The 14,775-nt window shown below is 39.4% G+C and overlaps 1 protein-coding gene across 7 annotated transcripts in view; it reads right to left on the bottom strand.

Moving 5' to 3' along the window:
* Positions 1–1,420: 1,420 nt before the first annotated feature.
* Positions 1,421–14,775, bottom strand: part of Khdc4 (KH domain containing 4, pre-mRNA splicing factor) — a 28,508-nt gene continuing 15,153 nt past the window's right edge. For 3 of the 7 annotated variants that reach the window (XR_015665548.1, XR_015665551.1, XR_015665559.1), the window contains exons 11-14: positions 5,595–5,762; positions 4,580–4,664; positions 3,520–3,611; positions 1,506–2,757 (exon numbers count right to left, since the gene is read on the bottom strand). Coding sequence is in view for 2 of the 7 variants with exons in the window: in NM_001399238.1 (NP_001386167.1) it covers positions 2,558–2,757; positions 3,520–3,611; positions 4,580–4,692; positions 5,595–5,762 (573 nt within the window). In the remaining 5 variants the exon portion in view is untranslated. 7 annotated transcript variants of the gene reach the window in all.

Below are 14,775 nucleotides of genomic sequence, written 5' to 3'. Positions count from 1 at the left end.
ATACTCTTGGGGGGGGTAGGTTTAGGGAGGTCAGTTGTGGTTTCTTAGTAGCTGTGGTCAAGAAACAAGAGATTAGATTCAGGGATTTTCCTCATTCCCCTCTACACCCACCCTTTTCTCTCCTATGTAGCATTAGGGGCTGATACTGGGGGATGAAGGGTGGGAAAAAGAACCCAAAGTAGCAAAGACCGGCTACAAAGCCCCTAATTAAATGCTTTCTTTTCAGAGTTGCCTTGGTCATGGTGTTTCTTCACAGCAATAGTGACCAAAAATAAATAAATAAATAAATAAATAAATAAATAAATAAATAAATAAAATGCTGCCTCAAAATACTAATTTCTCTAAGATAAGGTGTCTCTACATAGCACTGGCTGTCCTGGAACTCACTATGTACACCAGGCTGGCCTTGACCGAAGAGATCTACCCACATGGCTAGTCTTCAAAATAATTTATAAAGAGCAAGTGAAAAGTAACCAGACACAGTGGCACAGTGCTGGCCTAGAATACCACGCTCTGAAGGCAGAAGCTACATGAAACCCTGTCTCCAAAACTCCAAAGGGGGACGTGTCTAGGATATATCTTAGTGGTGGAATTTTATCTAGCATAGACAGGTTCTGGGTTCAATTGCCAAAAACATGAGAACAAAACATTCGAATGTCTTTTGGGCAGTGGCTGTAACTACACTGAGCTACACAATGATACTCAATGTTAAATACCAGGGGGAAGGCCAATCCTGGTGGGTTTCTTTAATCCCAGCACTCTGGACACAAAGGCAGGCAGATCTCTAGGAGAATGAGGCTAGCCTTTTTATACAGAATACCAACCAGGCAGCTCAGATATTAGAGGTACTTGTCACGCAACCCTGAAGAGCTTAGTTTGTTCACTGGAAGCAAAGTGAAAGAATTCATTCCTGAAGGGATGTCCTCTGACAGCTACACACATCATGGAACAAAATGTATCCCATTAATTAATCTTGTTTTAAGATTTATTTTTATGTAGATGTATTTATAATTTTATATGTATCTGGCCTTGGAGGTCAGAAGAGCATACAGTGAGACCCTATCTCAAAAACAAATAAAGCAAACCATTAAAGGGGGAAAGTAAGAAAATAGAAAAAAAAATAACTTAATAATCATAAATCTTTTTGACTTTAAGGATATACTTTGCAGCACTCAAGGGGCATATGCAAATGTTGAAGCATTTTAAGTTTTTATTGGGTAGGAAAACTGCATTATGCTCCGAATACAGAAGGTTATTAATAAGGGGCTGGAGAGATGACTCAAAGGTTAAGAACACTATTTCAGAGGATCCAGGTTCAATTCCCATGTCACACGGCAATTTACAACTATGTATAAAACTCCAGCTTCAAGGGATCTGATACCCTCACCCAGACATACATGCAACAAACTAACAATGCACATTTAAAAAGGAATAAATAATTAAAAAGAGTTTATTGATATTAGTGTTATGAATGGGCCAGGGAAGAAAAAGAAAAATGACAAGCAGAATCTTTATACATTTATTTATAATGAAATTATGGTCTAATTATTTACAACATACAGGAAACCAGAGTTTGTACAAAGCCAACCTGCAAAGTATTCAAAAATGTGCAAAAATGACAGTCAGTATCTCAGACACTCCTGGCTCAGCCACCGATTCCTTCACTTCCACACATCAATATTTGATACAAAAAAGTTCTTTTGGCAAAAGTCACAATGCCAAGAAAAAAAGGACAAGTTGCAATTCCAGTCAGAGTCACCGTCCTATTGGTAGCATCACATCTCTCTTCTCGCTGCGACCAGTTCTGAGACAAATGAGTATTTCATTTGTGTGATGAGCTCTGACCAGCTTTCCATCACGTTTTCTTTGAAACGTGAAAACAGGGAGGTTGGAAGGGCAGTGCCAACAGCAATGGCTATCTGAAACAAGTGTGCCTAAAGGTGCCAGCTTTGGATCATCCCGGTATTGAAACAATGCAAAAATAACTCCATTTTCCTATTGAGGATCCAGTTGTAGTTGACCATTCTAAATTAGTAAAACAGCATTTTCCAAACAAAGAATCCAAATGGAAAGAGGGATGAGGAGCTCTTAGAATTACATGTAAGTATGGAAGGAAGGGTCTTTAAACCATTTCCCACTAATAAATAGTAAGGCTTTGTTTATAACCAGTTATCAAAATTGACCCAATAGTAGTAAAATACAAATAAAACTTTCTTTACAACAGAGTTGAGGCTATTCATTTGGAAAAGGCTAGACCAGGTCAAACATATGTAGCAATGACTCTGTCCTGATATTTCACTGGACAAGCACATTTCGTCAACTTTTAAAAAGCTTGATGCAAATTTGTGATTCTAAGTGAATTTTAACAGATGTTATGCCACTGCAGAAACAGGGTTTTAAAAAGAATGGCATCCCTTTATGACAGGGGACACTGCATCCCTAATGTCTTCGAAGGTCCAAGATGGCCCCCAGAACAGGTTCCAGAGTCTTGTTTAATCAAGTGCATGCATTATTGCTAAGAAGAGTCACCGAGTGTCAGAGCTCTGTCCACTATTTCCTATGGGGCCATCCAGAACGGCATCTGCTGCTTAGCTCGTGGCTGTGACGAAGGGTACTGATAGCCCAAACTCCAGCCCTGTGGAAAGCTACTTGCATTTTTATGACCTCCATGTTCTTCCTCTTCATCAGAGGAGTCTGCAGCGTAAGCTACTAAGCCAAATCCCTTCTCTGCTGTTTTCATCTTCTTGGCTGGATAATCTAGAAGAGAGAACAAGCCCAACCCCAATCCCCACCAAGAAAAAAAATACCATAAATTCGTTAATTAAAAAAAAGATGTTAATTGTAAGTGGTTAGTTGGACACCATTTTGTAGCCACAGGGTCAATGGTCACCCCATAACGTTGATGATCACACGAAAAACAGCCAGCACCAGCAAATGACAATCCACCAGAACCATGTAAGAAAACAGAGAAAGAAAAAAGAAAAAAAAAAGAAAAGAAAAAAGGAAAGTTAGCAAGTGAGTCTCTGAAGACTAACATTTCACCTCTTAAAGAGCTAAAAGAAAAGAAGAAAAGAAAAACTATTTTTTTCTTCTGTTCACTTTTATCAACTAGAGGCAAGGAATACAATGATCCCATGCACAGGATGCAGAGTTCCGGGATGCTGCTGGGTGTTGAGCTCAGCTCCCAACACATAGGGAAATTAACTTTCCCCAAATCTACATCAGATGACCGCCAATTAGACAAAATGAACAATAGGATTCTGAAATTACTTCCCAATCATTAGTATTTCCTACGAATTTAATACGAGTGGTATGCATAAAATATAAAGCAGACAACTCTATTCCCAACACAGAAGGACTAAAAATAGAAAGGCATAAACTGTCCTTATAAATTAAAAAAAGTATTGTTATCAGTCAGTAGATGACGGAGATTGGTTTCAATCTTCTGGACCGACCACCAGGTTAGAAGACTAACAACCACCCTACTTGTCCTCCCAACCCCAGCTCCACTGTACTCACCATGGCTTCCGGTTAAGGCCCCAGACCCATTCCTTTCATCAGACTCAGTTTTTATTCCAGTCACTGGAAAGGCTGGTGGAGGCATCAACTGCCTGTCAAAAGCATGACATTTCTTTTCAGAGAAATCCAGCATTTTAAATTACCCAGTTAATAACAATAGGAACAGTTGCTGATATGAATAACAAGAGACTGCTGATACCTTAACCATTTGCCTTTGCCCTCACTCTTTAATCATCAAGTCTGTCTAAAAAAGGAGACCATGCCAAAAACAGTTGCCTATTAAAAGAATTTGGGGGTTGGGGATTTAGCTTAGTGGTAGAGCGCTTGCCTAGAAAGGCCCCAGCTCAAGAGAAAAAAAAAAAAAGAAAAAAAGAAAAAAAATAAGAATTTGGTTCCCTCCTAGACAGTTAAAAGCTCTTCCACTGAGCTATATGACTGCCTCCTCAATACCCCTTTATGAAGGCTGATGTCATATGTCAATGAATATGAAAGGAGAATTCATCTATTACATCCTAAACTACACACTGATTCAAATATTTCTACCCATGGTATGGGTGCTTTTTCTTTGTAACTTTTACTTTATTTTTATGTGTCTGAGCATGTTGCCTACACATATGTGCACCCATGCTAAGTTCCCATGGAGACCAGAAGAGTGGTGGATTCCCTGGGGTTGGAGCTACCAATGGTTTTGAGTTTACATGAAGGTGCTGGGAACTGAACCTGTATCCTCTGATTGAGTCAATCTTAACCCATGAGCCAACTCTCCAGCACCCACCCATTTTATTTTTTTGAGTCAGTGTCTCCTGTAGCCAAGACGGACTCAAACTTGATGGTCTTGAACTCTTATCTTCCTACCTTTCCTTTATCTCCTGAAAGGGCATCTACCACACCAGACACTATCCTTCTGAACTAGTAAAAATGGTTTGATTGTATTAGCACTTTTGTGACTGCATAACTTAGAAAAATGCCCAACACTCAGAATATAACTACCTGAGACAAAGAAAGGGGTTGACATCATATTATTCAGTTTTCATTGAACTGCTCTATTACAATAACTTACCTGTCCCTCTCTCGCTCTTTGCCTGAGGAACTTGCCGGCTTCGATCCTGCGCCTTCTATCTCATTCTGACTGGAGAAGCCTGTACCTAAATTAGTCATATGAATGGGTCCATGCTATGAGCAGAAAAATACAGTAGCATTAGCAAATCTACAACTGCTGCATTGACTTTAGCTCCTTAATGTTACTGTCAAGTGCCTCATCTTTCTGACAAACTGCCATCAATTAAAAGGCATTACAAATTGGGATTTGGGAGAATAACTGAAGTCAAGAAGGGATTGTTTCTGTAGAATTTAAAAGGGATGGTGTATCTCCTTGTTTAACCAACTGCTCTAAATCCAAATGGTGCCTAGAAACCTAGTGACATTAACTGCAAAATGCTTAGTTCTGAAGATGTCTCAAGACCGTGATAAACACAAAAGAGCCTCTTCTCATGAAATAGCAGCAAAATTATTCTCGTCTTTCCTGGACCTGGGATTAAACTAACCAGGGCCCTGTGTGCACTGCACGTGCTCTGCACTGAACTGCGCCTCCTCCAGATCACCTTTACTATATGTTCATGATGCCATCACTCCACGTTCACAAGGGTTTCCTGGGGTGGCAGAGCAGGGTGGAGCTGAGAAAAATTGTTTTTTTAAGGGGGCTAAAGAGAAGAGAAAATTGAAAGCCCCAGGTTAAATAAAATTTATGAAATTGAAGATTGACACCTTTTGGGAAGTGGCTTTCAATTATCTTCTGTAAGAAAAAGTATAAAACTTAATACAATTCCTGAGTGTTGGTCATGGGGGACTTCCCTCTAAATTGTTTTATCACAATGAACTCAAAAACAAAAAACCGACAAAGGAAACTCACTCAGGTTTTAAATTAACTCCTCAAGAATAAAATCCTAACCTAACTGGATTCCAGAAGGAAGACTCCTATCTCATAAGACAGTTGATATGGATGCAAATTCTTATTTTAAGGGAGAACACAGAAGGGCAAAAAAAGGTAAGAAAGGACAAGTGGGTGTTCATTTAACCTGGTATCCAAGCAGTCCAGATTCCCGTTCATCAGGAAGCTCCTCTGTGAATCGCCTCTTCTGTGATTGTGGCTGAGCTGGGAGTGGGGGCTGGGGCTGGGGCTGAGGGCCAGCAGGCAAGGCAGTTTTGACAGGAGCAGCAGGAATAAAAGGAGCACTTATCGGGCTCTAGGACCAAAGAAACCAAGGAGGAATAACGTATGAGAGGCTGGATGACTAAGTAATGCTGAGGACAAACCTCGACAGTGAGGATGTGTCAGGACTGACCCGACATTCCCTCCCCCCTCCCTCCAGCCGGCCCGCCCCGCTCTGATTCCCAGGCTGCACCTGGCATAAGGAGCACTGGGAGAACAATATTCACTGACCAGTGAGTTCCAAAGCAAGAGCAGCATGCCTCAAAAAATCTAACAGACATATATATGCCTAATCTTCACATGCTTTGAGAGGCAATCATTGCTCCCCCTTTAAATATATATATAAAGAGTTTCTGTACAGCAAGTAACCACACAGCTTTATCCACTGTGTCATTTTGCATTTCAAATACAAAGAGCTATACATAACTGAAAGCTAAGCAATTCTGGATCCTTCTTCAGAATGAAAAGGGGTTGGGAGGGGTTGGGGATTTAGCTCAGTGGTAGAGTGCTTGCCTAGCAAGCGCAAGGCCCTGTTCGGTCCCCAGCTCTGAAAAAAAGAAAAAGAAAAAAAAAAAAAAGTAAAACAGCCCAGGGCTAGAGAGACGGCTGGGCAGTTAAGGGCAGCTGTTGTGTTGCTGTTGTTGAGAACCTTGCTTTAGTTCCTAGCACCCACATGGCAGCTCAGAAGTGAGGTGATCCAACAACCTGTTCTGACATTTTCAGGCACCCACACAACACATACACATACATGCAAAACATTCACACACACAAAATAATCTCAAGAGTTAAAAAAGTAAAAATAGCTGTGCTTAATAGTACATGCACTTTAATTTCTAGACTTAGGAGGCAGAAGCAAGCAGATCTTTGTGAATTCAAGGACTGATCTACTTAGCAAGTTCCAGGTTATCCAAGGTCATATAAAGACACTATCAAAAATGTAAAATAATATTGAGAGATTAATAAAAATTTAATTTTAAGCCTTTTAAAAATCTGCATGTGTGGCATATATGCACACATGTAGTGCATGCACCTGTGCACACACTTGGGGGCCAGAGAGGGCATTGGATGTCTCTCATTTTCCAGCTATTCCTTTGAAGCAGGTTATCTCCTTAAACCTGCAAATGATTTTCTGGTCTAGCTAGAAGTCAAAGGATCCTTCTGTCTCTGCCTCCAGGGGAACTGGGTTTATAGGTATGTGCAGAAATTTTACACTTTTTCTGACTGAAGATAATTGATGTTTGTCATCCAAACTAAGGTCCTCATATAACTGCAAAAACTCTTTAATCGCTGTGTTATCTCACTAGCCACTAACGACCTTTTTTTTTTTTTTTTTTTTTTTTTTGTATAAACTGCACAACCATCAGTGCTCATAGCCCACAGGTATATAGCTAGGCAATGGTTTAAGGCTACAGTTTATTCTGGCATGGGTCCACTAGAAAAGGCCCACACAGAAGGACCCACCATTAATCCATTATCATTTTCCAATTTCGTCTTTCCCTTGCAACTGAGGTTTGTAGATAACACACAGATGGGCTAGAAAGCCAAATTTTCCCTAAAATTCTATTTTGTTATTTATTTTATCGATGGTACTTATACGACCTTTGTCTATACCTGATAAAATTGGACTCTAAGACTGTTATACACAGGAGTTAAAGACTTTGTCTTAAATCATATTCCCTAAAGGACTTTTCAGTATCTTCATTTCTTCATCAATAACACACAAAATGAAACAGCAATTTGGCCTATCTCCTGAGGTAAGATTTAATGAGATAAGTTAGCCTTATCAAGAAAGAATGAAAGGTGGCTGGGTTGAAGGGTACCTGCAAGCATCATAGCTGGCAGGAACCATCTGTGTGAGATAAGAATGAAAAAGCCAGGCAGTGGAGGTCCAAACCTTCAATCTTAGCACAGGGGTAGCATGATCTCTACCTCTAATGGTCTAAAGAGCAGGGGAACTTATCTACTGTTATTTGTGCATAGTGCTTCTGAGTGACTCCTATGCCACACACATTTTTCTCATTGAGATCACGAACAGATGGTTCAAGAGATTGTTTTTGTTGACTGCCACGGGTCACATAAAACCAAAGGTTCTTTTGCTTTGTTTTTTCTTTTTTCTTTCTTTTATTTTTAAAGATTTATTTATTCTATGTATGTGAGTACACTGTTGCTTTCTTCAGACAGACCAGATGAGGACATCATTACAGATGGTTGTGAGCAACCATGTGGTTGCTGGGATTTGAACTCAGGACCACTGGAAGAGCAGTCAGTGCTCTTAACCCCTGAGCCATCTCTCCAGCCCCCTGCTTTGCTTTTTCAAGACAGTTTCTCTCTGGGTAGCCCTGGCTTTCCTAGAACTCACTCTGTACACTAGGCTGGCTAGCTCTGCCTCCAAAGAGCTGGGATAAAGGAATGTGCCACCACCTCCCAGCCAGAGCTTATTTTTCTTTTTTTTTTCTTTCTTTTTTTTTTTCAGAGCTGGGGACCGAACCCAGGGCCTTGCACGTGCTAGGCAAGTGCTCTACCACTGAGCTAAATCCCCAACCCCAGAGCTTATTTTTCTAAACCACTGGTAACATCATTATTCTAGGTACAATGATATCAACTTTAGTAAACAATACCATCAGGTATTCCCTTTTGCATCTATATACAACTACTGTTTCCATTATTAGAACTTTTAAGAAGCCTTAATTATGCTAAAATCCATATTGTGTCTGGACTGATTAGTCTCACAAAATACCCTCCATTCAAGTGATTAAATATTCATATATACCGTCTTTTATCCAGATAACTGATCCAAAAGGAAAAAGACAATCCTTAGCATGGCAAAACAACATTATACTGTTTCCTATTTCAGGTGTGCTTTTATCCCCCTCCATTCTTTGTTAATGGCTATGGAGACTGTGGGACCTGGGAGAAGGAAGTCAATAAATGAGGTAGACTAAAGTCTAATGCAATAACCAACTTTATTCAAAGCATCTGACAATTTATACTTAGAGAGTTAAGAGGAGTCACATGATTAAAGTGTTCAATCACATGAGCAAGCCACATGTGACAGAGAAGTCTTACATGGTAAGAATGTTTTCTAAAGACGTATATAAACAAGTAACAATAGCCAGTTTTAATAAGTAACCTAAATTTAATAAATAATCTAAATAATATAAATTCACTCCTATGTATCCACTACACCTGGGAAGGGCTTGAAAGCATAATCCAAGAACAAGCCCATGTTTTTGAAGAATCTGAGGTCACAAGACTCTTGTCTTTGTTTTCTTGGAGTGTTCTTACAAGCACTCAGAAATCTTAGATACTCCATTCTTGGATCATGTCCCCACATCTCCCCCTTTTTATTTTTTAATAATGGGATATGCATAGTGGTTTTGAGATGTAAGTAAATCTAATTGTCACTTGATTTATGAAAGTACGGTGTATAATACTCTGCCACCAAACTATGTTTATACTGATCAGAAAAATCAATATAATACAATAGCTTGAAAAAGAGACCCATATGATTAGTAGTCTGGTATCTTCTAAAACTTAAGTCTATATATGCCTTTAATAGGAATATAAATGTTATGATGTCCTATTCAAGTGGGAAGTGATCCCACTTCCCATATAAAATCCCATATAAAAATTAAACAATGTCCCTTCTTTTTTTTTTTCTTTTCTTTCTTTTTTCTTTTTTTTGGTGCTGGGGACCGAACCCAGGGCCTTGCGCTTGCTAGGCAAGTGCTCTACCGCTGAGCTAAATCCCCAACCCCAACACTGTCCCTTCTTTAGAAGACTTAATGATTCTAATACTGTCCCAAGGTCCAGTCATAAATACGAAATTATTAGTGAACATAATAGGAACTGAATCTGTCCAATTACAAGTTGAAGAAAGAAGATGAGAAACATTAGATCTAAAGACATGTTCAGAGACACTCTCCACAGACGTACAGATCAAAGTAACTAGCACTGCCAGAAAGAAGATTCTCTGGTGACCCAGGGCTCTGTGTGTGTTTCATAGAATAATTTCTCCTTTGGCACACTTGAGCCTTAAAACTTTGTTCCCAGATGACTTCTGATAAGGTTGATATCTCCTTTTGCCCTTTAGCTAGATCTGCTATCTCTCTAGTAACTTTCACTGCTTCCCCCACCTCTGCCTCCTCTTTGACAGCCAAGGCCAGAGAAGGCAAAGGGGAATCTACAATGTTTCAGTGGAACCATCCTCAATAACAGACGCACACTTGTTCGTCTTCCGGCGAAGTTAATAATAGGGCAGAGGATAATGTTATCAGCTTGTTTGTTTCTTTCTCCAATAAAACCAAAAAGGTTAGCGTGTCCAGGAGTATGAGCCTATTGCTAGAAATAATCCTACAACATAAGCAAAATCTGAAATATTTAAGAGCTTATGAATCAAAGCAGTTAGTTCCACCTGTCAAGCTGAGGGAAAAACATTGATAGACTGATGACTATCTCTCCTATACACTTAGATGAACCATAAATAAATAAGTATCTGAATGGGAGGAAAGTTAGATAATCTTTGGAATCATAAATTCAGTAGTACCTGCGAATGAAATTTGAAAATCCATAGAGTTCTATGATACTCTTAAACACTGATTGTTAATAGGGGTAATATAATACAGCAATGGTCAAATCCACACAATTGTTCTTGCCTCTTGAGATAGTATGTGGAGACTATGCAAGGCTGACTTTCCTTCTGGAGTTTTAAATAGACTGGCTAGTGTATAGGAAATACCAAGTGCAGCTTATGAGGCAAGGGAAGAACTGGGAAACAAACTTCATACCCTAGCTTGTCTAGATTGTAAACTTATAAACTTAGCTTTCACATGCTCCCCTGAATCCTTACCAGGAGTTGGATATATTTAAGATTAGATTATCAAATTCCTCACTCCATGCTTCAGGGACATTTCAGACAATGAAGGATACTTATCTAAGGAGGCTCTAATAAGGAGACTGAGGGACCTGGTTGTGGTGGCACACACCTTTAACCACAGAACACCGGAAAACAGATACAGAGGTATTCCTGAGTTGGAGGCCAACCTAGACTAGAGGGCTATACAACCTAGACTAGAGGGCTATACAACCTAGACTAGAGGGCTATACAACCTAGACTAGAGGGCTATACAACCTAGACTAGAGGGCTATACAAAGAAAGCCTCCTTGGGGAGTGAGGGTGTGCATAAAGTTGTCACGGGAATAACTATCAAAGCAGGCTGCTATTATTTTCAATTTTGCCTAAACAGGGAAGATGTCATTTTTTTCTTTTACAATTCTAAGGTTTGACCATTCAGTTTATACTCGTTCAAGGAATTAGCCATCTCCTCCCTCTTGATTAATACTGTCCTTACCTTTCTTAAACATTTTGATAACAGTCTGAATTAATGCTCAAGTGAGCCAACTGAATGGGGAACTTTTCTCCTAGTTTATATGCCTTTTCAACATTCCTTTAGATTTCTGTCCCATACTTCATACAGTCTCTTCTGGAGTCCAGGGCTTATAATCACAAACAACTTGGAAGCAATTGAATAGCTGTGATTTAAATACTGTGCTCTTCCATATTCTTTAAAATACAATGCACACGTTCAATACAAAGAAAAGGGTTCTGTGGCTTCTGTCCCATTATTCTCACCTCCTTGTGAGGGTCCGACCCTCTCATCTCATAGCTGACTTCAGGTCCCTACTTGTTTACCATGCTAAAGGCAGTGGGACCCGGAAGAGTCTATAGACCCTAAAAATGAGGCGATTCTCATGCAATATCCAACTCTATACAAAGTAGTAGGCAGTTTACACTCTGAGGTTAAGTCACATGAGTGTACAATCACAAGGACAAGCCACACATGGAACAAATAGTAACAGCCAGCTGTAAGAATGATCTGAGGTAAGCGCATTCCTATCCCTATGCTGGAAAGGGGCAAGAAAGCATAATCCACAAACGATTCTGTGACGTCTCCTCAGACTCCAATCTTAGATGGTGTTCTGACACCCCCTGACAAACAGCATTGGGATTCTGCACTGCAAGCTGAGAGTTAACATGCAATAAAGTTAGTGATCATCATTTTGGGGTCAGCCTCTAAAAGGCATACTCTGCAGGCATTTCTTCCTGATGAGGTGTTGTTGTTGTTGTTGCTGTCTATTTCAGGACTTTTCAGTTGTCTGGAGGACTCTGAGATACTGCCCCGGTCAGATGCATTAAAGTGGGAATCATCTTGAGATTTCATTTATCAGGCAGGCCCTTTCCATTGATTAGTCCCAAGACCTCATCTAACATATGTCTCCTTTAGGGAAAAATGCTTTGGGCAGGAGAAAAGGCATTATTTTTTAAAGTGCAACCTGGGGACTGTGAGGATGTCACAGACAGCAGTGACACAATGTAGGTAAGACTGAAACTCAGCAGCTCTTTCTTAGTAGGTCTAGCCCAACACAGCAGGTTCTGGGCCAAACTTGGCATTTGCCCATGGTGGTTTCTTTTAGCTATATAAATCACAGCACAATTTGGGGAAAAGTTTCCTGAAGATAATTAACTCAGTCCCACATGTACAATAAAGTTTAAGACATGTTTCCATAGAAACTCTTTGCAAAGTACACATGGCTTCTTCCATTAAAAATGGATACTGTTTGGGGTTGGGGATTTAGCTCAGTCGTAGAGCGCTTGCCTAGCAAACGCAAGGCCCTGGGTTCGGTTCCCAGCTCCGAAAAAAAGAAAAAGGAAAAAAAAAATGGATACTGTTGACTTGGAAACATGATAAAAGTCTAGGGAGGAGGACTATGGTAACCACAATGCCTATGGGAGTCAGGATTGGCTTGGCCCTGAGATAACACAGAAGTCACTTAGGCTAGGGTAAAGTATAATTGACGGGTCTCATAATGATGGGTTTTAGGGAATGAGAAGCAATGATTCAGAGAGAAAACTCTGGGATACTCAAACATAATACTCTGAAGGATGTAGGTCAGGCCTGACAGATACAAAGGATCCCAGATTGTAAACTACACTCTTTCCCAGATATCCAGAAGACAAGTTATACGTCTCCAGCATGTCTAACTCTCCTGGCTTCTCTAGGGCATATCTGTGTACGCATGCACGTTTTCCCCTACAGCATAACTAAATACAGCGTAGTATGTGGGGATAGATGTGTGTGCAGCCACATATGCTTCCTTTTTAATTTTAAAAATTTGCCAATTAAGTATTTATGGTGTTCAATAATAGCTTTACCATGTACACTGTAAGAGATTTTAGTAACATGAGTTAATACTTTATAAAAACTTTTTTTTCCGAAGACAGGTTCTTCTGTATAGCCTTGTCTGACCTGGAACTTGATGTGTAGACCAGGCTGGGCTCAAACTCAAGAGATCTGCCCGCTACCACCTTCCCCAAGTACTGGGATTAAAGGTGTGTGACACCACCACCCAGCTGTAAACTTATTAAATCATTTGCTAGTACAAGTTGGACCATTATCATTTTTAGCTGTAGTGAGTCATAGAAGGAAAACTACAATTCTCTGTATGACATACTGATACTTTTACTGGAGCCCCTGGGGCCCCATGCCACACCTTTGGCTGTGCTCTGTAGTTGGCTAGATATGGAAAGGCATTGTGTATGGCTTCAGTAAATCTTAATACAGATTTCCATATACCTGATAGCAGAAAAAATCCTGGACACAGACAGCCATAATTTCATGTCAAGCTGATATCGATTCATTACTAACTATGCATTAGAAGCTTGGAATAAAATAATACCTTTATATCGTATAGCATAGTGGCCATAACAGAGAGGATTTCCAGAAGACCATTGATTATCAGAGGAAGAGTAAGCACAAAAGTTAAAAATATACAAAACATTAACAGTGGTCATTTATTTTTAAAGATTTAAACTTCTAGCTTTATTACAGTAAATTCTGGGATTTTTACTGGGCAATGGTGGTACATGCATTTAATCCCAGTGCTTGGGAGGTAGAGGCACAGGGATCTCCGAGTTCAAGGTCAGCCTGCTCTACAGAGTTAAAGGATTAGCCTGGATTACACAGAGAAACTCTGTCCTGAATTCCCCCTCCCCCAAACTTGAGATTTTTAAAATTAAGGACAATTTTAATTTTGAGCTCAAAAAGATCCTTTTACGAGGTTACAGATTATTTAGAAGTACCTGAGAAATAATCGTACATCCTTAAGGAGAAAACGATTGAGCTTTCTATGTAAACATTAAAATATATATCTAGATGATACTGTAAATGAAATAAAAATGTAAACAATGTCAAAGCCTAACACTTTCATTGAGGAAGAATTTGTTGGAAGGCTTTAATTGGTGGATGGTTTGGTATAACAGATTTTAGCCTGTAACAAAAAGTGACTTTAAGAGAAAACTTTTAAATAATAAAATTTCTAATGAATGTTAACTCCCTTTGGCCTCCAAAGGAATTTGAGAAACACGTATTACTATTAGATTATAATTTACTCCTTTTAAAAAAAAAATTCGGGGGGTTGGGGATTTAGCTCAGTGGTAGAGCGCTTGCCTAGCAAGCGCAAGGCCCTGGGTTTGGTCCCCAGCTCTGAAAAAAAGAAAAAAAAAAAAATTCATCTATGTGTATTTACATTTTTATTAAAGAATTTTATGTTGCCTAAGAATATAAATTTAAAAATGAAGTTTTAGTAATAAAGGTAAAATTCCTTATTTTATTAAGGCTGATGTTCAACTGATAAAGCTAGTTAGCTTGGATCAATCATTAAACTGTTAAAAAATGTCATATGGGGGTTGGGGATTTAGCTCAGTGGTAGAGCGCTTGCCTAGGAAGCGCAAGGCCCTGGGTTCGGTCCCCAGCTCCGAAAAAAAAAAAAAAAAAATGTCATATGAACCACTACTTCTGAGGATTTTTGAGGACCATCTAGTAACCATCCCTGATTTAGTTACTTGCATTGTAATAAAGCTCCTGCTTATAAAAGTTAAAAAGTAAAACATTTGTACTTTGCCTGACTGTAAGCATAGTTCTGAGCACTGTAAAAGATTTGATCATTATAAGGTCTCTTACCTTAAATGCCTTAGCTATCTTTAACAG

This window comes from Rattus norvegicus, chromosome 2 (genome assembly GCF_021556685.1).
Source record: "Rattus norvegicus strain SHRSP/BbbUtx chromosome 2, alternate assembly SHRSP_T2T, whole genome shotgun sequence".
NCBI classification, from domain to species: Eukaryota; Metazoa; Chordata; class Mammalia; order Rodentia; family Muridae; genus Rattus; species Rattus norvegicus.
Note: the sequence above shows the minus strand (reverse complement) of the source record. Positions and strands in the feature narration are given on the sequence as shown.